This window comes from Alternaria hordeiaustralica (genome assembly GCF_023758085.1).
Source record: "Alternaria hordeiaustralica strain BMP 2776 chromosome Unknown scaffold_20, whole genome shotgun sequence".
NCBI lineage: Eukaryota > Fungi > Ascomycota > Dothideomycetes > Pleosporales > Pleosporaceae > Alternaria > Alternaria hordeiaustralica.
Window position 1 is genome coordinate 201224 of NW_026056792.1, and position 23329 is coordinate 224552.

The following is a 23329-nucleotide window of genomic DNA, read 5'->3' on the forward strand; positions in this document are numbered from 1 at the left end:
CGATGCAGGAATATGCGAAAGACCTAGTCCTAGATGGATGGACATGTCGTGTGGGGATATCGAAATGACACTACGCGTTTGTGTGCAACAAGGAAGACCCGCTTATGCATCTACATCGTCTTCCTGATACGCCTCCTCTTTCGCCCACTGTCGACTTCTACACTCGTGCTCATCGTATCCCTTGCACTCCGCGGGGTGGAAAACCGCTCACGGATGTGCTCCCGGATGACCTTCTTGGTCTTGTCGCGCTTCAACTGGCGCTCCTCGTCTGGGTCGACGAAGCGATGGACAGTGCGGTGATCGCGTATGCGCTCTTCCTTGTCGTGCTTGCCCTCCTTCTCCGTCTTGGGCCAGGGGAAGCCGTACAGTTTCGAATGGCGCTCGCACCGTGGACATTCTTTACGCGTGTTGTAGCCGTCTTGTTGTACAAAGTCGACGTCGCATGTCTGGCAGTTGACCCACTTGGAGTACTTGGCTGAGAGGAGAGCGTTCGATGTCATGTAGTCGCCCGGCTTTCGCGTGTTCTCGACATAGTCGGCTTCGTCTCCCTCTTCAATCGTGATTGGGGTACCAACGCGGTTCTGGACGTCGAAACGAGACTTTGAGCGTGTTGTTCGTAGTGTTGGGCGGGGTTTGCGCTTGACAATCTGCTGGTTCACATCGTCAAACTCGAAGCTCTCAGAAAGTTCGCTGAGATCGGACATGTATGCGTCTTCGTCTGCAGGCGGGGAGGGCCACGGGGCGTTTACCGTTGTCGTAGTGATTTCCTCCTTCACTATCGCCACTCCCATCGCTGGGCAATCTTGTATTGTCGTGGAGTCGACCTGCTCCTTGGGATCGCCGGTGTCGTGCGGGTGATCTTCGTCAATCGAGGTGGCATCTGTAGATGATTGAGTCGACTTGGGTGACGCTGCTGCTATGGACGATTGCGGGGATGCCTCTCGCGACGAGCTGGCCAAGTCCGTATTCACCGTGAGAACACCTTCGCTATGTTCATTGCGGACTTCTTGCGATATCTCTGGCGATGAGACCAAATTGGTCGCTGGATCCTCTATACTCGAAACCGGGAGCTCCTGACGCAGGGACGATGTGCTGTGTGCCTTCTTCAGCGTCGTCTTGCGCAGCAGATTCGACGTGTGCTGCTTGGAAGGCGAAGTCTTCTGCTCAAATCTCGCTCGCTTTGGGGCGGGTGTTGAGTCACGCGAGGGGTCGTCGTCCGTTGAATCTTCCAGCGATCGCTTCTGAGAAATAGAGGCCGCATCGGAAGCGGTTTCGGCGGTCTGATCATGACATGCGCGATCCACCTCTTCATCATTCCCTTCGTCGTTGTGGACGACTCGCTTCATAGGTGCCCAGCCGTTTTGCTGCAGGCTTTCGCAAGTATTACACAAACACTCCTCATTATCGTCGCCAAAGTAGTCCTCGCCGTACGAGACTGTAATTTCTTCTCCTTCAAGAATCGGCTTCACTGCAACAATCTGCATGCCATCGTAGCCTTTGGTTGTAAGCTTTGCGTTTGCGTCGCAATCGTGATTGGCGAAGCGCGCGGGACCTAGGAACAAGGAGCGCGTCTTCTTGCGGCTTGAAATAACCAGACTGAAGTCCTTGCTCTGCAGCTCTAGAGTTTTCTCTTGCTCTTCAGTCATAGCTACTTGCACGCCGGTCAAGTACTTGATTTCTTCGCGTGGGTTGATGTCTCGTCGCGCGGTGATTGAGGCCTCGTGTTCCGTGATAATGTATCGGTTGGTGGTGGTGACCTCGAATTGGCAGTCGGCCATGTAGATGTTGACGTATCTGCGGAGATGGCGCTTGAACTGATCCTGATCGCGCTCATCCTTCAGCGTGTTCATGAACCTGCGCAACCCCGGCAGTTGCACCAACTTGTGCACTGCCTCTGCAGGATCCCTCTCCCAGACTACGTGTCGTCGGATAACGTCGGCCACATCCTCCTCGTGCAATCCCCGCGAGCCTGTGAAGCGGCCACCTCTGTTCTTGCGAATCTTGGCCCAGAAGTAGAGTTTGTCTACGAGCGCGTCGGTGATGATGTCGTCGAAAGTGGCGAGCTTGTCCAGCGTCAGTTTCGTCGAGGGCGCCATGATGGCGCGATGGGGTGGATGAGTTCGAACGTGCCCGCGCAATCCGCCGCCGGTCGTGGAGATCGTAAGGAGTCGTAGGGTTTCGCGATTAAGGGGGAGGCTGGCAGGGCTGGCTGACGTTATGGTGGCCAGCAACGACAAGTCATTCACCGTCGCGTACAACAATAGCTGCACCACAAACGAAAAGAAAGAGCGTGCAGACGACGCGCGCAAGGGAAGGAGCGAGCGACGGCACGCACGGGGGATCCAGCACTCGCCCGATAGTTTACGGGAGTATGGACTCGACGGAACTAGCCCTGCAGGCTATCGAGACCCGCATGCGGCGCATGGGGTGAAGGGCTAAGCGAGCATCATCGGGGCCCCTGCCCATGTGCGGCTAAACTGCGGTGGCACGAGTCCGGCTTGCGACTTTGACAGCGACCAAGACACACACCCCCGACGTCAACACCACCACGCCGCGCTCATCGAGGCAGGCAGTCGAGACCAGGACATCGGGAGAAGCCACACAGGATGATTCAATTAAAGGTGTGCTGGGCCGGTCACGCGCGGCAGAGCAAGGACTGATGGATGCCCTTCTAGACCCTCGTAAATTGCATCGACAACTCGGGCGCCGCCATAGTCGAGTGCGTCAATGTCCTGCGATCGAAGCGCCCCGCGAAAGTTGGTATGTGCGCGAAACTCCAAGGCACGGCACGAAGCTGATGGAAGCAGGCGACCGCATAGTAGTGGTTGTAAAGAAACAGCGAAATTTCGGCCCGGAAACCGGCAACAGCGTCTCCATCAGCGCAGCGAACAAAGTACGGCGAGGCGACGTCCGACACGCAGTTGTGGTACGGACAGCGAAGAAGTGGCAGCGGCCGGACGGCAGCGTGGTCAAGTTCGACGACAACGCCTGCGTACTTATCAACAAGGCCGGAGAGCCCATCGGATCGAGAGTCAGTGGTGTTGTCGCGGCAGAACTGAGGCAGAAGCAGTGGTCCAAGATCCTATCGCTGGCGCCCATGCACGTATAACGGCTGGCATGTGGGTGGGATGAAAGATGCATTTTTTGGGAGTCTATGAGCGCTTTGGAATGTAACATTATGTGTATGCCACTACAATTGTACCCATGGGTATCTCAACGGCTGTTCCCTAAACTCCTCGCAGCAAATATGTGAGATTAAACGCCAGCTACATGCATTCCATGTCGTTGTTCTCTTAGTTATCAGACGGGCGTGAGACGTGACCGCATCCGGCGCACACGTAGTAAAGGGCCTGGACCGGTCAGAATGGCTTGCGAACATGGACGAGAAACTTACCATGCCCGTCTCGGCGGTCCGCTGCTGCGACTGGAAGAAGACGGCTTCGTTCTCGCCGCACTCTGTGCATTGTTTCTGGATGCGCGGTAACTAGACGCAGGCACAGTCAGCGAGCACGCTCAAGAGCAAGCAAGCAACTGTACTGGTGGAAGACGCAGGAGGCGCTTTCAGGACGTGGGTTCGTCCCACATGTCCTCGTCAAAGTCGTCGTCGTAGTCTTCAAACATTTCATCCTCCTCGCGCATCTGCTGCTGGGGGCGCTCGGCTTGCGGGTCCTCGTCCTCGGCCTCGAGGGCAAAGCCAGGAGCCGATTCCTCGCCGCACTCCTGGCACATGATGGGCATGCCGCACATGGTGCAGCAGGGCATCTCCTCAGAGAGAGCGGCCTGGGCAGCTTGGGCATCGGACAGGGAGTAACCAACCGTGGGATCCTGAGCGACCTCGGCTGTGACACCAGCTGTGGCTCCGACTGTGGACGCGATTTCGTGGCGCATGACGCAGGATGAGGGCGCTTCTTCGGTGAAGTTGCATGTGCGGCAGGCGAAAAGCAGCTTGTTCTCGGATTTGTCTTCGCGGGGGAACAGCAGGTTGGAGCTGCGCGTGATTAGCCAGGCTTCGTGGTTGCAGAAGAGGCGACGCACCATTCTGAGCAGAAGCGGAAGAGAATGGGCTCCTTGCCGCCCTTGGAGCCGCCCATTTGCGCTGCTGGTGAAGCCATGCTGAGTGGACGTGAGGTCGTAAATCGTAAATGTGCGTGTGCGTGTGGATCGTCGTGACGGCTGTTGTGCGCGTGTGAAGAGACAAAAGCGTCGAGGAAGCCTGCGCACAAAAGTTGGGTAGGTACAGAGACAGAGTCACGTCGGCGAGCGCGGGCCACCCGTCTTGATTCGCGCGGCTTCCGTTGCTGTAGCAGAGCCGCGTTCTTTGTTTGGCAGGCGCCCCCGCATTATCGACCTTGAGGCGCCGATCGCCCTGTCCACCGCCTGCAATTCTAGACGTCGCTCCACGCTGCACGCACAACTGCCCGTGCGGAGACTCCTATCAACCTCTGCACTGCTCGCCCTCCCCCTACCACAGCCTACTCCGTCCAGCGTCACGCATACATCGCCAGCAACCATGGTAAGCACTGCGCCCGTCGTCCCAACCCACCTCGCACCCCCTCACGCATCCTAGTCGTCCGCCGAAACAGGTCTCCCCGAGGGATGGGAGGTGCGCCGCTCCAACACCAAGAACCTCCCATACTACTTCCACGCCCAGACGAAAGACTCGCGATGGGAGCCACCAGCTGGAACCGATCCGGACAAGCTCAAGGCATACATGGCCGCCAACCACAGCTCCAAGGGCGTTGCGCCCGCAGCCTTCGCGCCGACCGAAGGCAAGATCCGATGTGCCCATCTCCTCGTCAAGCATCGCGACAGCAGGCGTCCGGCTAGTTGGCGGGAGCCCAAGATTACGCGCTCGGTCGAGGACGCCCGGGAGATGATACGGGACTACCAGAAGCAAATACAGGCGTACGAGAGGGGCCAGGAAGACGACACCGCCAAGTCTCTGTCTGAACTCGCGACGACCGAGTCGGACTGCAGCAGCGCTCGCAAGGGGGGCGATCTGTGAGTCTCTGCAGTGGGAGATGCGGCGGGAAACGCTAACGTCATCAGGGGCTTCTTTGGCAAGGGCGACATGCAGAAGGAGTTCGAGCAGGCTGCCTTCGCCCTCAACAAGGGCGAGGTGAGCGATCTGGTCGAGACGGCATCGGGGGTGCACTTGATCCAAAGGTGGGACGAATGCCACAGGTCTCAGTATGATGCTAACCATACGCAACGCAGGTTGGAATAGTCGATGCGTCGCGCCAAAGCTAGGGCAAATAAAGCGTCATGTACTGTGATGAGGGGTTTCCTGGGACGCGTGCGGGCTGTGCAGACGCGTCGTGGATACCCGCTCAACACCAAGACAATCATGGTAGTACTAGTAATACTACTATCATGAGACATGCATGTGAAGTCCCGGAGCGGGCGCAGCACGTTGGCCGTGTGTCGTGTGTGGTTGTGGTTGTTGTCTGTCTGCTAACATGATTACGTCCTTTGCAGCTCCCCCTTGGTCGATCTGCGTTGGTTAGGGACCGTACGTCGTTGCACGCGTGCTGACGACAAGCAGACCACAATCGAGAGGGCGATAGAGTTTGTGGGGCCGGAACCAGACGCCTTGAGATAAATTTTTCCCATCGCCCGCACACAGCCCACGGCGGCCAAATTCGCGCCCTGCTACAAAAGCGCGCACCAGGACATCGTCGTCGCATCCCGTCTCGCCGTACCGCTCTGCGCTTGGACAGAGACTTCGGCTAACGCGACTTCCCCCGCCAAAGCCATCGCTGCGCTACTGCAGTGAGTAGGCGCCGGCCTCCAAGTACCTCAGTCAGCTGACGTTCAGACTTGAAACCCGCATACTAAAGCCGTCTGGGAGCAGACCTCGAGCCGTCTCCCACTCACTTCGCCTCGCACTCGCACCGTTTCAGTGCGTGTGGCTGGTTTCGGCATCCCTCAGCCTGCGCCTCGCCCCCAAGCCAGCCCGGTTCCGGATCAGCCCGAGAAGACAAGGAAGCGGCGGCCCAGTGACGTATCATGTAAGTTGGCTGGTTTTATCCTTTTTTTGCATCAGCCCACCTCAGAAGACGAGGAGCAGCACCGTCGGGCGCAGGTTCTAGACATGGCCAGCATGTTCGTTTTGGGAGCCTGCTGCAGCGCCGTAGTGTGGCGGGCATGCCGTGCAGCGACTGGGCGGCCATCATCCCGAGCGTCTGGGTGTCGTGCCCTAGCACCTTTTGCAAGGTCGGCGCACGCACAACGCTTTTCCCTGCGTCACAGTAGCCCGCAATTCGACTGTCAAGCTCCTGGGCATTTGGCCTCACCAACCACAGCGTTGCCGCCCCAAACCCTCCCTTCACCACCGCGCCGCTGTGCTTGCACGCCCACCCCGACCGCACCGCCCGTGCAGCTGCTCTCACTGTCCATTGACGTAGCTGCCCCGTCAGACTATATGGGAAAGTCCCGGGGCCGCACTTTCCCATTACCATCAGCTCACGCACCAACGCCGCCCGCAAAGTGCCCGCATACCCCTGCCGACTCCACACGGCGCCCTGTTTACTCCGCTAACACCTTCGATCACCAGCGCTTCCGCGATCTTTCACCCTTCCACCTCCACCACCTCACACAACCTTTTTGTCTAGAAGATTCCCGTCGTTCTCTACAAATATCACTCACGCTCCTTTGAGTCTTGACAGCGCCACTCACTGCAGTGCTCCCGCTACCCACTATCCTACTCCACCCTCCACTCTCCTTCGACCAAGACTCCACACAGACCTACTCAACCTACCTCGTTGCCGCTATGGCTGCTCCACTATCTCCCCACCCTGTCTACCACGACCCCATCCCAACATCCCGCCGTAACTCCAGTCGCAAGACCATCTCCTGCCTCTCACGCACTCCCTCCAACGTCGATGCTCCTCGCACTTTCTGCCCCAAGGACGGTGATGCATTCAGCTACGACCCCTCTCACCTCCGCCACTGGTACTGTCCCCAAGAGCTCTGGGACCGTCTTCCCAAGCAAGTCCAGTCCTGCCTCGGTGATGTTCAGCATGCGGGTGCCGCTGTTCTGACTGGTAAGTCCAAATACGTCTCAGGCACTTGATATCGTACTAACCCAAAACAGGCTTCGAGCGTCTCGACAAGCACCTCGATAACTTTGACGATAGTCAAGTCGACCCCAGGGCCACTGGAGACGAGCTTCTGGTCCACCTCGACGAGCTCCCGCCCCCAAAATTCCGCACAGTCAGCAACGCCAGCAGCGTCTTCCAGTCTGACACTTCTTCGCCTCTCACCAGCGCATCGTCCGCTTCTCAGTCAGGGAGCGCCTCTCCTTCCACTCCAGCCTTCTCTGTGTCTCAGATCATGTGCCCTGGTTCACCCATCTGCTTGGGTCCCTCGGAGCTCTCCCGCTCACGTGAGCGCTCCTTCTCTACGCCGCTTAGATCGCACGACGCCAAGTACGCCGCGGAGCTGTCGCACCTACGTACCGAGGCCCTGCCGCGTCTACGTCACAAGTCTTACAAGGTCGAGACCGAGTGGCAGGAGGCCAAGCGTGTCCCGGGCGCCATATCTGCAGATGACATCAACGCCTTCGAGAATTTCTGGGCCGAGAAGAAGTTGCTGATCCTCAGTCTCAATGAGCGGGGTAAGCGTCTTGCGAGTGCCGCTGGCCTTGCTACCACCGGACTCGGCTGGTGCGCCCCGTAGAGGCTAGTGAGGTGGATCTCCTCGACTTGGTCACTCGAAATGGTTCACTGAGCGCATCAGTTATGCGACATGGCGCAGCACCCCCAGCTACAGCCAGTCGACAACCATGAACTTCTTTTCTTTTTCCATTCCCTTGGAGTCCTGTTTCCTGGTTTCTGCTTCACTTCCTGTGCGTTACAAGCGAGGAGTTGGTCGGTCGGTATTTATTCATGTAGGCATCTACACAACAGATCGGGAAGATCTACACTTGGAATGGACGTGCGTTCACGATAGATCTCATACACGCCCATGTCTTCACGACGGCGGTCTCACGAGAGATCCATTTTTGCCCATGGCGGCTGCTATGGGGCATTCTGGCGGGTTCAACCCGGCTCATCTTAGGCGTAAGGTCAGCTCAGCTCAAAATAACGAATCATAACATCTACATGACGACTTTGTTTGTGCATATTCCTGCTTATCGGTGATGCGCGTCGCTTTCGTCATTGGTCACTTCCGAGGGATGCTGGCTTGATACCCTTATATTGTGATGCCCAACACCGGCCATATCGAGCCACAGGTGCATAAGTTGTGGCTGCCCAACATACACAAGTGAGTTCGACGCCTCTCGCCATCTCCGAGGAAAGCTGACAGGGCGCCGCGATATTGTCGACACGGGTCGTGCCAACTATGAGGTTGGTCATGTCGAGAGACGCAGCCAAGCCAAGGCAAGCGCAAGCCCGATGCTGCACGTTCCTCGGCACCGCAGCCTGCATCTGCCAGCAGCAGCCAACTCAGGCCGCCCCGCCCCTGCCACAGCAACGAGAGGGGGTGTGTCCGCGCCCGCGGATCGACATGTTTCACTACCCAGGCCCCAACCACGCGAAACAGGGCGTTCTGACCGCATTTTTGATCGCTCTTATGGGTGAAACGTGACGCGCCCTGCTTTAAAATAAAAAGAAGAACACACCAAATTTGGGTCCGTCGCAACGATTGGTCTGGCCAGGCTAATATTGACCGAGACATACACACGTCCATACTATAGTAATGTTTCCGTGCCGTCTCTGCTTTGCTCACACATGGAGGACCAGGTGTTGCACATTCCTAATAAGCATCGTCGTCATCTGTATCAACTCGGGGCTGTTTGCCACGATCCAGACTGCCGTTGTTGTTGTTGATGAGGTTGGCCCTCCTTCCAAGCGGACTGGCACCGAAGTCACGCCTGATCGGGCTATCCCTGTCTTGAACGCCTGGTCTCCTGGTGGTGCCACGCCCTAGAATGCAACAAGATTTAGTGTGCTGTACTGTACGTATCCCAAGAAATATCATGGTGGAATGATGACCATGATCATGGTCATGATGAAAGGTGGGTGACGGGGGCTTTTTACTTACCGGCCCGGTCACGGATTCCTCCTGCTCCGCCGCCGCCGCCTTGTTCATGTCGTATGCCTGACGACCGCATCGAAGGTCCTGGTCCGAGATCGAACTCATCAGACGATGTGTCCAAGCGGACTCGTCTACCTCCTCCACCTCGATTGCGTCCACCGCCCATCATCATGCCTCCGCGGCCTCCACTCCCCATGGCTTTGGCGTACATGGCCGCCATCTGATCCATATCCATATCCATGCCCATACCCATGCCCCCATTATTGAACTGCCTGCCTGCTTTGGCCGCCCCTCGATGCGACAGGAAGGGGTGCCGCATACCTCCATTCTTGCCTAGGAGACCGCCGCCGGCAGATTGCATATACGGATTCCCCATGTTCATGTTTAGCCCCATGTCGTCCATTTCTGACAACATGTCGTTTTCGATGCCCCCTCCCATGCCCATGCCCATACCACCCATGCCATGATGCACCATGCCCCGTTTACTACCCGTCGCTGTTGGATCAGCCATGCCAGGTGGCATCCGACCCGTGGTGCCGTATGGATCACCGGACATCATGCCCATCTGCTGTGCCATTCGCGGATCCATATCCATGCCACCACCACCACCGCCATTGTTCATCATGAAAGCACGCTGGCCCATGTTCGGGCCGCCGAAAGGTTGTCTAGCGGGACTTTCGGAACTGTCACGCTGACGTCGTTGCTGTTGCTGACGACTGTCTTTCCTGAGATCTTGCAACGCTTCCAAGATGTCATCTTTGAGTGTGTCGAACTGGTCTTTGCGCTTCTTATCTTCTTTCTCATCCGACTTTCTCTTCGTCTTCTTCTTTCTCCTTTTGCTCTTTTCGTCTTTGCTACTGCTGCTGTCGCTTTCACTGCTGCTCTTTTTGCAGGCTGTGTGATCGCCGCAGTCTCGGCCCAGGTCGGTTTTCAGTATGTATCTGATCTCACCGCTAGTGCGGAGATGGTCTTGTTCGTCTTCGTTGGAGTCGCTGCCATGGTGCTGGGGATCGTTCTGGGCACGGTATAGTACGCGGTGGCTTTTCCGGCAGTTGCAGCCCGTGGTGCAGGTACAAGCATCAAGCCAGGCGTTGTCGCCCTCGATCCACTCTTTCCCCGATGGTCCAACTTTCTTGTGAAAAGATTGACCGCGGTTCAAACGGGCTGACGTTTGCGGCTCCGCCCGAGGCCGCCGTGGCTTCTCGGCGTTGGCATACGCGCCCATGGGGATGTGTTCGTAGTGTCTTGGCCTTCTGCCGGAGTGTCGTCGCGTCGCCTGAGGTGGATCAGGAACGCTACTCGATGACTGGCTGGATGGTGGTCCCGGGTGGTTTGTGTACGGGTTCATGCCTGGCCCCGACATACCTCCGCCAGCACCAAAGCGAGGAGGCATTGGTGGATTGGACGTGTATTCCGGCGGCATGCCAGATGGCGGTCTAACTCCCATTCCGCCCGCTCCAGCAGGCCCTATACCACCGCCCAATCCCCCTAAACCTCTCATGCCACCTAGCCCCGGACTCCCGGGCATGCCCATTGGCATACCGCCCATCATGCCAGGATAGCCACCTACTTGCATTTCAGGCGCAGACCTAGGTCTTGCGTCCATTCCGTCGAAAAGCCCTCCTGGTCCACCTCTTCGGCCCACTCCTGGCATGCGACCTCCCATCATGTTACCTGGGTATTCGTTGGAGGGTTGTCGTCGCATACCCCTTGGGCCTATTCCCTCCATCATGTCGAGTGACGTACTTTCGCTCTCTTCACTGTCTTCCAAGATATCGAGATCTCGTCCTCCTCCGTAGTGAGGTCTTGGTCTTGGGCGTGGTCGCCTGCCCGGTGAACAGGGTGTGTAGATGGGACCGCGTGTGTACGGCTCTGATCGTGATCGTGCGTAGGAAGGTGGGTGGACGGTGAATGCTGTACCTATAGACAAACTGTCAGTACGGTAAGTTTTAAGGTATACTATGACCCGTGGTAGGTGGCAGGAAGAGAGGGAGGGTTACCAGGTGGAACCAGGACTTTGCCTCCTGGAGCGTTGACTTCAACAAGTGGTGGAGGCGTAGAATGCGATGCACCCATAGCGGTCGCGTTGTACGCACCGATGCAGCAGACCGTTGTACTGTGCTGTAAAAGAAGAGTCTTTTCGATGAGCCTATATTGTTTTGGTCGTCGTTCTTCTTCTTTCTACACCGAGTGATACTTGTGCCTTCTATATCGATTTCATCTCAATCTGATCTTCTCCACTTATAGCCTTGGACGTGTAATGGACAATGGCGGGTGAAGAAAGGAGTGTAAAGACTGATGTGTTCCCTAACACTGTTAATTCAGCACCTGCTAGCTTGAGCCATCTGCTGACATGCCAGCGGTTATTTGTTTGCTGTGCTGTGCTCTAACGAGGACACACGAGTGTCGCGTCACGTTACACGACAGCATTCATTGTCGTGTCACGGTTTGTGCCTTTACGCCAGGCGAGATTCTCAATTGTCCAACTTCCTCTCAACGTATGAGTGTGATTTCAGGGCAGTATCGAGCGAGCGTTCGAGATCATTGTGGGGTTTACGTATGCGCGTTTGTCTTACGATGCCGTCGTCGGAGCTATGAATGAGAGTGCGTCGCTTTTTTTCCAAGCAATGCATCATCATACTTGAGTGGAAAATTATCACGCCGCGTCCGCGCGACGGAAAGCCCTGGGACATGGGAGATCAATAGAGAAGAATGCAATCATGCCGCTCCACAATATGCGCACCAAAGCGAGGGACGGTGGTTGCTGTATCTATTGATGCCCTGCCTGCGTAGAGACGAGGGCCCTGGAGGCAGCGGCAATCACACGATCCTCGCAGCGCATCACGCACAGCACACCAAGCAACAATCATGTAATGTAAAAAAAGGTAGACATTGGAGTCATGTTATGTTCTCATACACCTGATACAACTACTGCTCATACTCCATACCTCGTCGCTATCAATCATTATGCAGTATCATAAACCCATAGCCGGCAACGCCGAGATGAATACAACGCCTATCCACACCAGACAGTAACAAGAACAGTGATAAGATGTGATACAAAGAAACAGACGCAACAGCACTCCTTCAACGTTTCCGCGGCTTTGTATGCAACAGCGAGAATGTGCCGAAGCGCCGCAGCTCAGCGAGATGGTGTATTCGACTCGGGAAACGGATGCGCAGCACCCGCACCTTTCAGATTTCTCCTCCCCTGTCGCCGTCTCCAAAACCCCAATCTTAGTCGATGAGAGAGAGAAGAGTATTGGCGAAGCTAAAACGCAAAGAAAAGCCAGTAAGTAATTGAACAATCAATGAAAGAGGGTGACTGGTATCAATGATGGAGATGGAAAGAGACACTAGAAAATCATCGATCGAACCTGCTCTCTGCGACCCGGCTTGCTTGACTCTTGCGTTCGCGGTCGTGGCGGCGGCGCATGCGACATGCGAACATCCTTAAGAGGTGGAGTCGGCGCGTGCGATTGAGTGCGGGCGTGGCCCTTTACCGGACTTGAAGGCGTGGACTTGATAGAGCCCAGTATATCGTGCGACTGAGTGCGCTGATGAGAAGGCCGGCGGTTAACGCTCGGTGAGCTCGTGACTATGGGATGCGACTTGGTTGGCGAGATTGGCGCACCAATCTGCGATCGCGTAGCCTTCTCCTTACGCTCCTTCTCGAGGACCATGGCTGCCCAGCCCTTGTTTTGAGCAATGTCCTTGCCAACGGTCTCCGAGAGCACCTTCATCCAGGCCTCTTTCTGTTCCCGACTGTCGGCGTAGAAGTCAATGACCTCACCGTTAGCGAACCGTATGCGGAAGCCCTCTTCAACGAACATATAGCCCTCCTCATCCTCGGCGAACCCGGACTTGCGCCGACCACCGGTCTTGGTTGCGGATGGTTGCTGGAGAGCGCTCTTGTCATCCATGAGCTTCGAAGCTTTGGCTAGGTTGATGGTAGCACGCGGCTGCCGTGTGGACTCGTGGTAAGCCGTAAGCTTCGTGCCTTCCAAGCGGAAGAAACGACGTCGCCAGTACTGCAATGAATGTTAGCCATGTTTACGAATAATGTTGCAGGCTTTCAACTTACTGGACAGTCACCACCCTGTTGGCTCAGTGTGCCTTCGAAGCTGATGTCCTTGACTTGCTCAGCCTCCTTGAGCTCGCGAATGCAGGCATTCATGCTCTTGGGCATGTCAGAGTCCTTTGCGTTCTTGGGCTTCGGGACGTATAGTAGCTGAAGAGTGAGCTTGCCCACCCGGTAAGGTGGGCGGCGAACGACACCTCCGCGCTTGCTCTTGACACTGCTGGCGCCAGTATTATCGACGGCCCACTCATTGAAGCAAGGAATGTCAACAGTCAGCGGACGGCCATATGCTTGGTTCTCGTGGTTGTTGAGGCAAACATAGGCACGGGCGAAAGACCCATCAGGTCCGACGAGGTCGTGGAGCAGGTCCCAAGCGGTGGCCTTTTGGTTGCGCTTGGCAGCAGCTTGAGCCTCCTGTTGTTCCTGTTGAGCAATGCGGTCGGCTTCCTCTTGCGCTTTGCGTTCCTGCTCCTTTCTCTTCTTCGGCGATGAGAGAAGGTTCCGGAAGGCAGAGTGCGACTTCTTGTGGTTGACGGCCTTGGCTGGCGCGGCAACAATCTGAGGGACGGCTGGAGGCTCCAGCTTGGTCTGTAGTGTGAGCTGGAATTCGAGATCATCCATGACCACAAGCTCAAACTCTTGTCCGATGGGAGCGGATTGGCCAAGCTCCAACCAAGACGTTGTAACGCAGTGCAGACCGTTGTCAAGTGTCAACTGGAAGTGGGTTCGCTCGTGCTTTGGTAGCGGAAGATCAAGGTCCTTGACACCGACGACCTTGACGAACACGAGACCGCGTTCCTCACCCTCTTCAGGCTCACCGTCATCTCCCTGTTCAGCGACTGAGTCTAGACCGCCAGCAACAGCAGATTCTTGGCCAGGAAGAGGTGGTGCAGGACCCTCAGAGGTTCGAGTACGGCGACCGGATGCTGTCCGGATGCTCTTCCTGCGAGGCTTGCCATTCCAAGGCTCCTTTGTCCAGGCGGGCTTACGTTCGGCGCTCGTCTTACGAGAGACAGGCTTGGCAGCTGCATCGCTGGTGGGTTCGGTGGGGGTAGGCGGCTTCTCGTCGCTAAATTGTCGACTACTGGCGACAACGACTTTGGTGTTTTCGCGCATCAAGTATCCTTTCTGCTCGGGAATAGCATCGTTAGCGGGACTGTGCCTATAAACAAAGCCTTCACCTGACATCTGGCAGGCCGCGTCGGGGACGGCAGCGGAAGATGTAGGGAATCTGGCGAAGGGGGGAATGGGGAAAAGGTTCTCTACCTTTTGTGACTCAATGATGTTATCAAACTCCTTGTCTAGCCCGAAGCTGAGATCGTTCGACTCGTCACCCAGGTCGAGATCACCGAGCTTCAAAGCTAGCATGCGGTTCTCCTTGGTGGTAATGCTCACTTGCGTATCGTCGTCATCGAAGTGACCTTCTTCGTCGGCATGGCCCAACTCTAGGCTCATTGACTGGCGCTTCGGGCTGCGCTCAGGGACTGGCGGTGCATGCTGGCCACTAACCTGGCGACGCGTAGCTGCCATGTCAACCTCATCAGGGATGAGCGACGGGCGAGTCTTGAGCTTTCCTCCGGCACCCCGGATTGTAGCTTCCCGTTGAGGAACCTCTGGGGCGTTTTCCTGAGGCGGAGGGGAAAGAGCCACTGGATGCCGAATGACAGAGTCTGGGGTACCAGGCTCCTCAGACTCGGAACCGTCCTCCTCTGTCTCTTGAGCTTCAGGAGTCACAGGGCGGCGGAGGAAGTCGCGCATGGCATCGAGCTTGGGCGCGGTATCCAATGGACTGGCAACAGTCTCGAAAGAGGCCTTTAGAGGGTCCAAGCTAAGATCCATATCTTTACCTTCGAAAGTAGAGTACATCTCGTCCTGAGGCGCCTGCTTCTCATCTGAGACAGGAGAAGAGGGGGCAACGACGGGTGTTGGTGGACCGGATGAGTCGATGGTACTCTGGGAAGTAGGCTGCTCTTCAGGCTGAGGCGAGTACTGGCTGGTATCGTCTTCGTCGTCTGACTCCTGGGGCATAGGGTGCCGGATGACAGACGACTCGCGCTCGTAGTCCTCGAGTTGAGAGATGGAACTGCCATCTACATCGGTGTCATCGGCATGATCGCCTTGATCTGGGTTGGCATAGCTGTAAGCGTCGACAACGCTGTCGGCCTCGCTGGCGGAGACACCTGAGACCTGACGCGGATGCTCGTCGAAGTTGGAAGAAGCTTCACGCGACGGAATAGGAACATCAGGGTCGAGGTCAGCGAGATCGCCATAGCTGCGCTCGGGGCTGTACTCTGGCTCAAACTGGCTGTACTCTTCCTCTTCCTCATCGTCGTCCTCGCCGTCCTCGAAGTTGCGGCTCTTGACGCGCCGGAGGATAGACTCGCGAGAAATGCGCGGGATCTTGGGCTCGTCAAGCGTTAGCTCGGACTCTGTAACGTCGACTTCTGCAACGTCAACTTCGACTGCCTTCTTCTTGTTCTGCATCTCCTGTGTTGGAGTGCTCGTATCGCGGTCGTCGTCAAAGTTCATCAGACGCAATCGGTCCTCGAGCGACATGGACACCTCGCGCATGTTGAGCAAATCGCTCTTGGAGATGCCAGCTGCTTGCGGAAGCTGAGGAAGAGAACGCCGCCTGTCGCCAACTCGCTCTGCGGCAGCGGACAGGCCGATGCTCGAGTCGCGCCGCCGGTTGGGGCTGCCTGGTATGGCGGGAAGAGGAGGAAGCGGTCTTGCGTCGCTGTCGGAGGCTGTTGACCCCATGCGGGAGCCATTGGTCGTACCGTTGGGACGGGCACTGGGCATGGGACTGTTGTCGCGACCTTCAAAGACATCGTCGTAGAGATCGGTGAGCGAAGTGTCGGCAGCCTGCGGGCTCATGTGGCGCCAGTCCTCGGGCAGCACGACGGGCGTCTTGTCTGTGTCTTCTAGGGAGGCATCGAAGCTGTCGTCCTGGTCGAAGCTCATCTCCTCCTCTGTCTCGTCTTCGGAGTCGTAGCTGCCGTCGCGCGACATGGTGGCGACTGAAGGGTCGGGCGTGACCATCTCAAACTCGGTGATTTGAGGTGGAGCTGTGTCGAAGGTCACACTCTTAGCATGGCGGCGCAGCGGGCGGGGGGTCTGGTGGACGAGCTCCTCGTCATCAGACATGACAGCGCTCGAGTCGCCGTTGTACTGTGGGGAGTTGAAGCGACCGTTGCTGACGAGCGAAGATTTGGTGGGCGACATGCGCCCCTCGGACGGCGAGGGCTTGGAGGGTGAAGCGAAGGAAGACTGTGTGGGCAGCTTCGCGGGCGACGTCTTGGAGGGGCTGAGGATGGGAATCCGTGTCTGGCTCTCGGAGCGGCTGTGGTGGTGGCCCTTGGCCGGGCTCTCGACTTCGTTACGCATGCCGTGGAGGCCGCTGCCGCCATAGGCGTTGCCCTGGACAGCGGTGCTGAGTGGGCGTCCTGCGGCGAGCGGGCGGTCGAGCGGCTGGACCGAGTTGGGGTCGTACTCGTGCTTCTGCTCGCGTGCGAACATGCTGCTGTTCTTGACGCGCGACTGCTTCTTCAGGTTCTCGATCGAGTTGCGCTTGGGCGAGAGGGGCGAGCTGCCCTCGTACTCGTTCTCCGACGTGTCGAAGCGGCTCTTGGGCGACGTGGTCTGCTCCTTCCAGAAGAGACGCGGGCTGTGAGTGAATGGCGACGAGTCGCGGAAGGGCGAGCTCTCTTTGGTCAGGATGATCTTCTGGGCCGGGTTAGCAGGCAGGCGAGCGAGGCGGGCGCGGGCACCTACCTTGGTTGTCTGGTTCCAGCTGGGAGAGTTCCTGCGGTGCTCATGGGGGCTGATTTCCGACAGGGGACGGCCGCTTCCCTTTGTGGGCGAGGAAGTGGGCGTCTTGTTGATGCGCAGCGGCGACACCTGTGGGCAGTGCGGTCAGCATCGCAGCGCCCGACGTGAAACAGGCGAGTGCAAAAGGAAGTACGATGATGCTTACCGCTTCGTTGCGCGACATGTTGACTGCTACGTGCGCTCGCGCTGGGTGCGTCGTGGTGTGGACGCCGTGCCGTGCGCGGGCTCGCACTCGGGCGGACTGGGTCAAGAACGGGCTCCGTCGAGGAGTCGTGCAGGCTCAGCGGAGAAGGGCTGCGCGCTGACGGGAAAGAGGCAGGCAAGAAGCGAAGGGCACCGACAGAGCGCGGGGGCAGATGTGCGATGGAGGAGCGGAGGAGGATGTGTGGGCGCGCGTAGTATTGATATGGCTGGGGCCGCGGGTGCTGCCCAGTGTTGATGGCCGGGATGCAAGCAAGGCGTCGGTGTTGGGCGGTTGTCCGGGCAACGTCCCGCTTATCGGCTGCCCTGTAGCGCCTCGAATTATCGCGCCATCGCCTGTGCAGCCCGCACGCCAGCGCGCATCCTTTAGTCAAGGTTTGGCCTAGCCGGCGCATGCTAGTCTAGCTGGCCGTCTTAATTCCATCCTGCCTGTAGAGCCTGCCGTTGCAGCCATGTTGCGCAGAGTCTCGGGCGTGTGCCCCTTCTGCCAGGTGCAGGCCCTTTCACGACGACCACCGCCAGCCCACCACGTCCGCCCGTACACGCAGCTCCAGCGCGAACGCGGGGAGCGCCATGGCGCAGCCTCTTCACGACCCCCGCGGCCCGTCCGCGGGCGTGACCATCCCAGGCCGTCGCGGATGATGCTCTCTGACGACGTCGCGCGCGCCGCAGACAGAGGGCCGGCGAGGAAGCCAGACGCCTTCGACTTCCTCAACAGGACCGAAGCACCACGGGGCCTGCAGCGCATGCGCGAGCAGCGAGAAGCCCGCGGGAGCCGCCCGGCCACTGGGCGCGACGACGGCAAGCGGCGCACGCGAGCAGAGCCCTTCCACGCCCTCAAGATGCAGAGTTCGCTGCACCAGGTGCCCTACAACAACCGCACCGCCGTCAAGCGCCAGCTCGACGAGTACGACTCGTTCGACAAGTTCCCCCTCGCCGAGCCCATCCTGCGTGCCGTCAACGATGCCCTGCCCGGCCTCGAGTACCGCAATCCCACCCCCGCACAAGCCGTCGCCATCCCCGCCCTCGTCGGCCTGCGCAAGGCGGTGCGCGCAAAAGTAAAGTCCACCAAGAGCGCGCCCGACTCGTTCCTCCTGGCAGCCGAGACGGGTTCAGGCAAGACGCTGGCCTACCTCCTGCCCACGCTGGACGCTATCAAGGCCGAGGAAGTGCGCGAGAAGGACGAGGCTGAGGAGCAGGCCCAGAGAGACGCCGCCGACGCCGCCGCCCACGAGCACGACAAGAGGACCGACATGTTCGCGGCCGAGGAGCCTGAGATCAACAAGGCGGTCGATCCAGCACGCCCGCGCGCCATCATCCTCGTCCCCTCCGCCGAACTCGTCGCCCAGGTCGGCGCCGTCGCAAAGTCGCTGTCCCACACGGTCAAGTTCCGCGCTGCCCCAATCTCAGCCAAGATGTCTGCCACGGTCATCCGCAACCAGCTCTTCAACCCCAATGGCGTCGACGTCGTCATCAGCACGCCCCCGCTCCTCGCCAGCATCGCCGAAAGCAACCCAAACATCCTCGCCCGCGTCACCCACCTCATCTGCGACGAGGCAGACTCCCTCTTCGACCGCTCCTTCAAGCAAAGCACCACCGACATCCTCGACCGCGCGACGCCTTCCCTCAAGAAGCTCGTCCTCTGCTCCGCTACCATCCCAAAGTACCTCGACAAGTACCTCGCAGACAGGTTCCCCGACATGCAGCGCCTCGTCACACCCAACCTCCACGCCATCCCGCGAAGAGTACAACTAGGTGTCGTAGACGTAAACAAAGACCCCTACCGCGGCAACAAGATGCTGGCCTGCGCCGACACCATATGGCAGATAGGCAAAGCATCCGTCGACTACGACCCCAACGAAGGCAAACAAGCCATTCCCACGAAGCGCGTCCTAGTCTTTGTCAACGAACGCGAAGACACGGAGCAAGTAGCCCAGTACCTCGTCAAGAAGGGCATCGACGCCCTCGCCTTCCACCGCGACACCGATCCCTCCCGCCAAGCCAAGATCCTCAAGTCCTTCACCAACGACGCATCAGCCAAGGAAGCCGAAGACAGCGAAGAGAACAAGACGGAAGCGCCGAACAAACGCACGCTCCCCAACACCAAGGTCATTGTCACCACTGATCTGGGCTCAAGGGGTATCGACACCGTCTCCGTTCGCCACGTCATCCTCTACGACGTCCCGCATACTACCATTGACTTTATCCATCGTCTGGGCCGGACTGGGCGAATGGGCAGGCGAGGAAGAGGCATCGTCCTGCTTGGACCCGGTGACCGAGCGGATGTAGTCAGAGAAGTCAGAGAAGCCATGTTTAGAGGCGAAGCTCTGATTTAGAAAAAGATGGATATGCGTAACGACTTCAGAAGCTTCATGTACTATATACTGTTTTTCTACTACGAGTACCTGCATCGCAGGAATGTATCTATGCTTGTCCACGATATAATGACATTGATGAATGTACCGAATCCAGAAACACGTGCTAGTGAGATAACATGATGCCAAAGCGCGGCCTACTACATACGGTGGTCGTTCCCACCAGATCATCGTTATCAGCACGTCCCACGCTATTTCCGTCTCCGCTAACTCTTTCGGTCAGCGCCATGGGATGATGCTCTGCAAGCCCACTTGTGGCGTTTTTTCCACTTCAACCCCGCCCGGAAGGGCTCCCGTATGGGGCTCCTTGTTTATCTGCGACTAGTGCCTGCGGGGTTCATCGTTGCTGCATGGCCTGGGTATGTATGTAGTGTGTTGTGGTGTGTGTTGTTTTCTTTTTTTCTCTTTAGGTTGTTTACTACCTACGCTTACATGCGGCCACCATCCACAGTGGGGTCTCCGTTGTTTGTGGTTTGTTTGTGATGGAGGCGTCGTGATGGAGGGGCGCGTGTGATGTGACTATTTGGGCCGTGTCAATATATACGCACAACAAACATGTTTGGATGGAAGAGTCTAGGTTGCCAATGTGATGTACAAGTTTTGCCCTCTCGGCTTCATATGTGAGTTTCCCGTCGCCTTGGAAAGTAGATAGTAGGATGTCCCAGACCGTGATAGCAAGATAAGCAGGATAAGTGAGAAAGCATCCGACCCAAACCCGTAAACACCGCATCCCCCTCCACAAATTCAAACACCCATGCCCCATCGCAACCCCGACGTAACCCAGTCTCGCACGCGAACATCAAAGATTCCTCGGTCCGCAAAGACTCGTCTTCTCCACCACGAGTTCCAGACTATCTCCGCCCAGTCCACAGGCGTTGAACCTGCTCTTCCAGCACCCACCTCCCTCGTCCGATGGCGACTGAAGTTGAACCACCTTTGCATTGAGTTCTTGAAGGTTCTTTTCCTGAAAGGCCTTGCTCAACGCATCTTTGGGTTCTTTCTCGTGGCTGAGTTGGATTTGAAGGGCGCGAGCTGCGCGGTTCGCGGCGGACAGGGTGGTGTAGATTTCAGGGCGGGTGTGGGCGTGGTAGGCACGGATTGGTTCTTGGGTTGGGGGATCGGGGGAGTCGGTGCCGGCGTCGGATGAGGAGGAAGAGGACGAGTCTTCAGCGTCGGCTTGTGTGATTAGTTTGAAGAGGCGGACAATGTAGCATGTGCTTGAGATGAACGATGTGCCTCTTATTGCCTGTGGGGTCTGGTTTGCGAGTGCGGATACAAGGTCGCGCTGTACCCAGATCTTGAGGTGGGAGGTGTTTGCGGGGTTGTCAAAAGGTGTGATGGAGCCAGTGAGGATGGAGCATCCGTGTTCGTCCCGATTGTTGCTCTTTTCGAAGATAACGTCGTTAAAGAGGGTGGCATTGCTTTGGAACACCTTTTCGGCTTGCGCGTTTGCGTCATCAAGGCTAGTGAAGGGTCGCACGATGATCTCAGTCGCTGGGAGGGTGCTTTCGACCTGCTCGCCCTGCCAGGTCTTTTGAAAGACGGAATATTCAAAGTAAGGCTGTGCCTCGTTGGAAACATCAGGGAGGCCATTGAGGTGTAGAATCTCCTCACTCGTGTCTATCGTAGTCTCCAAAGGAAGCAGTCCTGGATCGGTTGTTGATACGGGTGGTGTCGTAGCAGTCTTGGTGGCGCTTACGATCGTCTTCGCTGACGAGGTAGGATTCAGATCCTTCATTGGGAGATCATTCCCTTTCTTTACGATCGCGACGTGTTCAACTACAGGATTGACATCAGTGGTCTTGGAAACAGATGATATACCAGTAGTCGCATGGTCTAAACTATCGACGTCCATCAATGTACTGGCTTCCGGTGACTGTTTCGAACCTCCAGACATCCGAATCATTGATTCGTTCAACGATTTCTCTATCTGAAGCGTAGAAGCCGCTCCGTGGGGTGCGTCTCCCTTTTTTGCGGGGGAACAAGGCACGTCGCTAGTCTTCGTAGGCACCTCACGCGAAGATGTTCTCGGGGCTACAACTGAGCCAGGGGTAATACCATCCTTTGATGCTGGTATTGCACTACCTGGACGCTTCGAACCAGTGGTAGAGGTCAGAGTAGGCCTCTTGGATGCTGTACCGGTGATTTGTTCAGGCCCATCGGAAATGATGTCCAACTTTCGCTTTTGAGTTGGCTGTCCAGGAGCTGACGAAGCAGATTTGGAGTCCGCTGCATCCGCCTTGGATACACTTGGTGTGGATCTCCTGGAATTTGAAGCAGATGTTTGTGCCTGATCCTGTGATCTTTTCGCTGCTTCAGGCCTCGATACCTTCAAAACATCTCCTGGGGAAAGTGAGTGCTTCTCAGGTGCTGCATCGTTCGTAGCGGTATTGTGGTTTTTCCCAGGTATTTGAGCCGTCTTCCTGAATTTGCTGACTGGAGACGTCGAGATCGGACTTCTTTTGGCAATTTCCAGCTCGTTTCGGCCACTAGTCCGAGCCTTCGAAGATGGCTCACCCGTACCATCATTTCTTGCATCCATCAAAGCCAACTGGAGAAGACTCATAGGCTTAGTAGCAGGTGAGGCCTTGTGAGTTGACGCATCATTCCCGTAACCTGGAAGCGTACTTGCATCCAACAGCTTGCGCGGTTGGATTGCTGCGCTGGGCGAAGAACCTTCAATAGCGGCGCTAGGGGGTAAGGGGTTTGAGCTGATCTGCTTTTGTACACTACCATAGGTTCTGATATTTGCGATAGGTTGCTCAGTCTCTTGAAAGATCGAAGTTGGTTTGCCCTTAGTCGTTGACATCGATGGACCCCTCACTTTAGGCTGTTGATCAAGGCTTTCTGCTGGTTCTGTCTCAGATACCGCAGCGGGTCGTTTACCACGGTTTGTATCGCTACTGCCGGTCGACTGCACAGGCACTGAAGGTTGTCGGTTAAGTGGTGCAGTGAGACCCGTAGCAACGGGAGATGCGCGAGCTGTTGCGACGGATTGTTGTACATGCATAGCTAGTCGCTTCTCCTTGGTATTCGTCTTTGTGCCTTTGAATCTTCCCAAAAGCGCGTTAAGACGGTCTTTGTTCAACTGCTTAGTCGGTAGGTTTGTTGAAGTAGACTCAACCCTCAAGCTGGCCGGAAAAGAGTCTGGTTTTTCTAGTCCCCAGGATGGTCTTGGGACGGGTGATCTAGAAAGATTGCCATGCTTGCGGTCATCTTGATCGCTCTCGTCGCTGCCCTCGATATCGCTCTCGTCACTGCTCGTGACAACGAAACCGCCCTTCGTGCATGGGCGCTTCGCGGTGCTGGATGAGGCAAACGGCTCACTCGGACGTCTCTTGGCTGTCATGTTCTTCGTCTTGCCCACTTTGCTATCAGATCTTTTGTGAGTAACGGTCCCCATAACGCGCTTGTGCTGTCGGCGAGAAGTTGAGGTCTGAAGTTGCTTGCGTTTTGCAACCAAGGTTGGTGAAGAGAGCACTTGGCGAGATCGAGGACGGCTGCTTCGAGACTCACTGCTATCGCTTGCCGCAGTCTCAGCAGATTTGTACGCAACAGGCTTCTTGCGCCGGCCTTTCTTAATTAGTGGTATCGGAAGTTTTGCTGGCTCGTCTTCTTCACTTGTTGCATATCCAGCGAGCTGTCCCAGGGATCGAAGGCCTTGGGTAGACACTGCCTTAGTCGTAGAGATTGACGGCAGGGCAAACTTTGGTGGGTGAGAGGTTGGCTGGTGAGCCTTGTCAAGTTTGTCATGAGACAGGTGATTGCGCTCGATAGCAGAGCCCTCATCGACAGGGCC

At 57.0% G+C, this 23329-nt stretch overlaps 9 protein-coding genes across 9 annotated transcripts; 4 read left to right on the forward strand and 5 right to left on the reverse strand.

Moving 5' to 3' along the window:
- Positions 1-110: 110 nt before the first annotated feature.
- On the reverse strand, positions 111-2096 carry SET9 (Histone-lysine N-methyltransferase set9; the record flags this gene model as incomplete). Its single annotated transcript, XM_049390747.1, has 1 exon — positions 111-2096. One exon carries the CDS (start codon positions 2094-2096, stop codon positions 111-113), a length of 1986 nt encoding a protein of 661 aa, XP_049241454.1.
- A 510-nt stretch (positions 2097-2606) lies between these two features.
- Positions 2607-3109, forward strand: J4E84_008171 (uncharacterized protein; the record flags this gene model as incomplete). Its single annotated transcript, XM_049390748.1, has 3 exons — positions 2607-2621; positions 2676-2760; positions 2808-3109. 3 exons carry the CDS (start codon positions 2607-2609, stop codon positions 3107-3109), a joined length of 402 nt encoding a protein of 133 aa, XP_049241455.1.
- A 452-nt stretch (positions 3110-3561) lies between these two features.
- Positions 3562-4112, reverse strand: J4E84_008172 (uncharacterized protein; the record flags this gene model as incomplete). The annotated part of the gene is made up of 2 exons (XM_049390749.1): positions 3562-3988; positions 4036-4112. 2 exons carry the CDS (start codon positions 4110-4112, stop codon positions 3562-3564), a joined length of 504 nt encoding a protein of 167 aa, XP_049241456.1.
- A 398-nt stretch (positions 4113-4510) lies between these two features.
- J4E84_008173 (uncharacterized protein) lies at positions 4511-5227 on the forward strand (the record flags this gene model as incomplete). The annotated part of the gene is made up of 3 exons (XM_049390750.1): positions 4511-4513; positions 4568-5001; positions 5050-5227. 3 exons carry the CDS (start codon positions 4511-4513, stop codon positions 5225-5227), a joined length of 615 nt encoding a protein of 204 aa, XP_049241457.1.
- A 1545-nt stretch (positions 5228-6772) lies between these two features.
- J4E84_008174 (uncharacterized protein) lies at positions 6773-7680 on the forward strand (the record flags this gene model as incomplete). The annotated part of the gene is made up of 2 exons (XM_049390751.1): positions 6773-7046; positions 7097-7680. 2 exons carry the CDS (start codon positions 6773-6775, stop codon positions 7678-7680), a joined length of 858 nt encoding a protein of 285 aa, XP_049241458.1.
- Positions 7681-9040: 1360 nt separating this feature from the next.
- On the reverse strand, positions 9041-10771 carry J4E84_008175 (uncharacterized protein; the record flags this gene model as incomplete). The annotated part of the gene is made up of 1 exon (XM_049390752.1): positions 9041-10771. The coding sequence occupies one exon, from the start codon at positions 10769-10771 to the stop codon at positions 9041-9043; it is 1731 nt and encodes a 576-aa protein (XP_049241459.1).
- Positions 10772-12398: 1627 nt separating this feature from the next.
- On the reverse strand, positions 12399-17117 carry J4E84_008176 (uncharacterized protein; the record flags this gene model as incomplete). The annotated part of the gene is made up of 4 exons (XM_049390753.1): positions 12399-13073; positions 13127-16849; positions 16898-17023; positions 17100-17117. 4 exons carry the CDS (start codon positions 17115-17117, stop codon positions 12399-12401), a joined length of 4542 nt encoding a protein of 1513 aa, XP_049241460.1.
- Positions 17118-17793: 676 nt separating this feature from the next.
- Positions 17794-19491, forward strand: MRH4 (RNA helicase; the record flags this gene model as incomplete). The annotated part of the gene is made up of 1 exon (XM_049390754.1): positions 17794-19491. The coding sequence occupies one exon, from the start codon at positions 17794-17796 to the stop codon at positions 19489-19491; it is 1698 nt and encodes a 565-aa protein (XP_049241461.1).
- An 838-nt stretch (positions 19492-20329) lies between these two features.
- Positions 20330-22933, reverse strand: J4E84_008178 (uncharacterized protein; the record flags this gene model as incomplete). The annotated part of the gene is made up of 2 exons (XM_049390755.1): positions 20330-22888; positions 22925-22933. 2 exons carry the CDS (start codon positions 22931-22933, stop codon positions 20330-20332), a joined length of 2568 nt encoding a protein of 855 aa, XP_049241462.1.
- Positions 22934-23329: the final 396 nt, after the last annotated feature.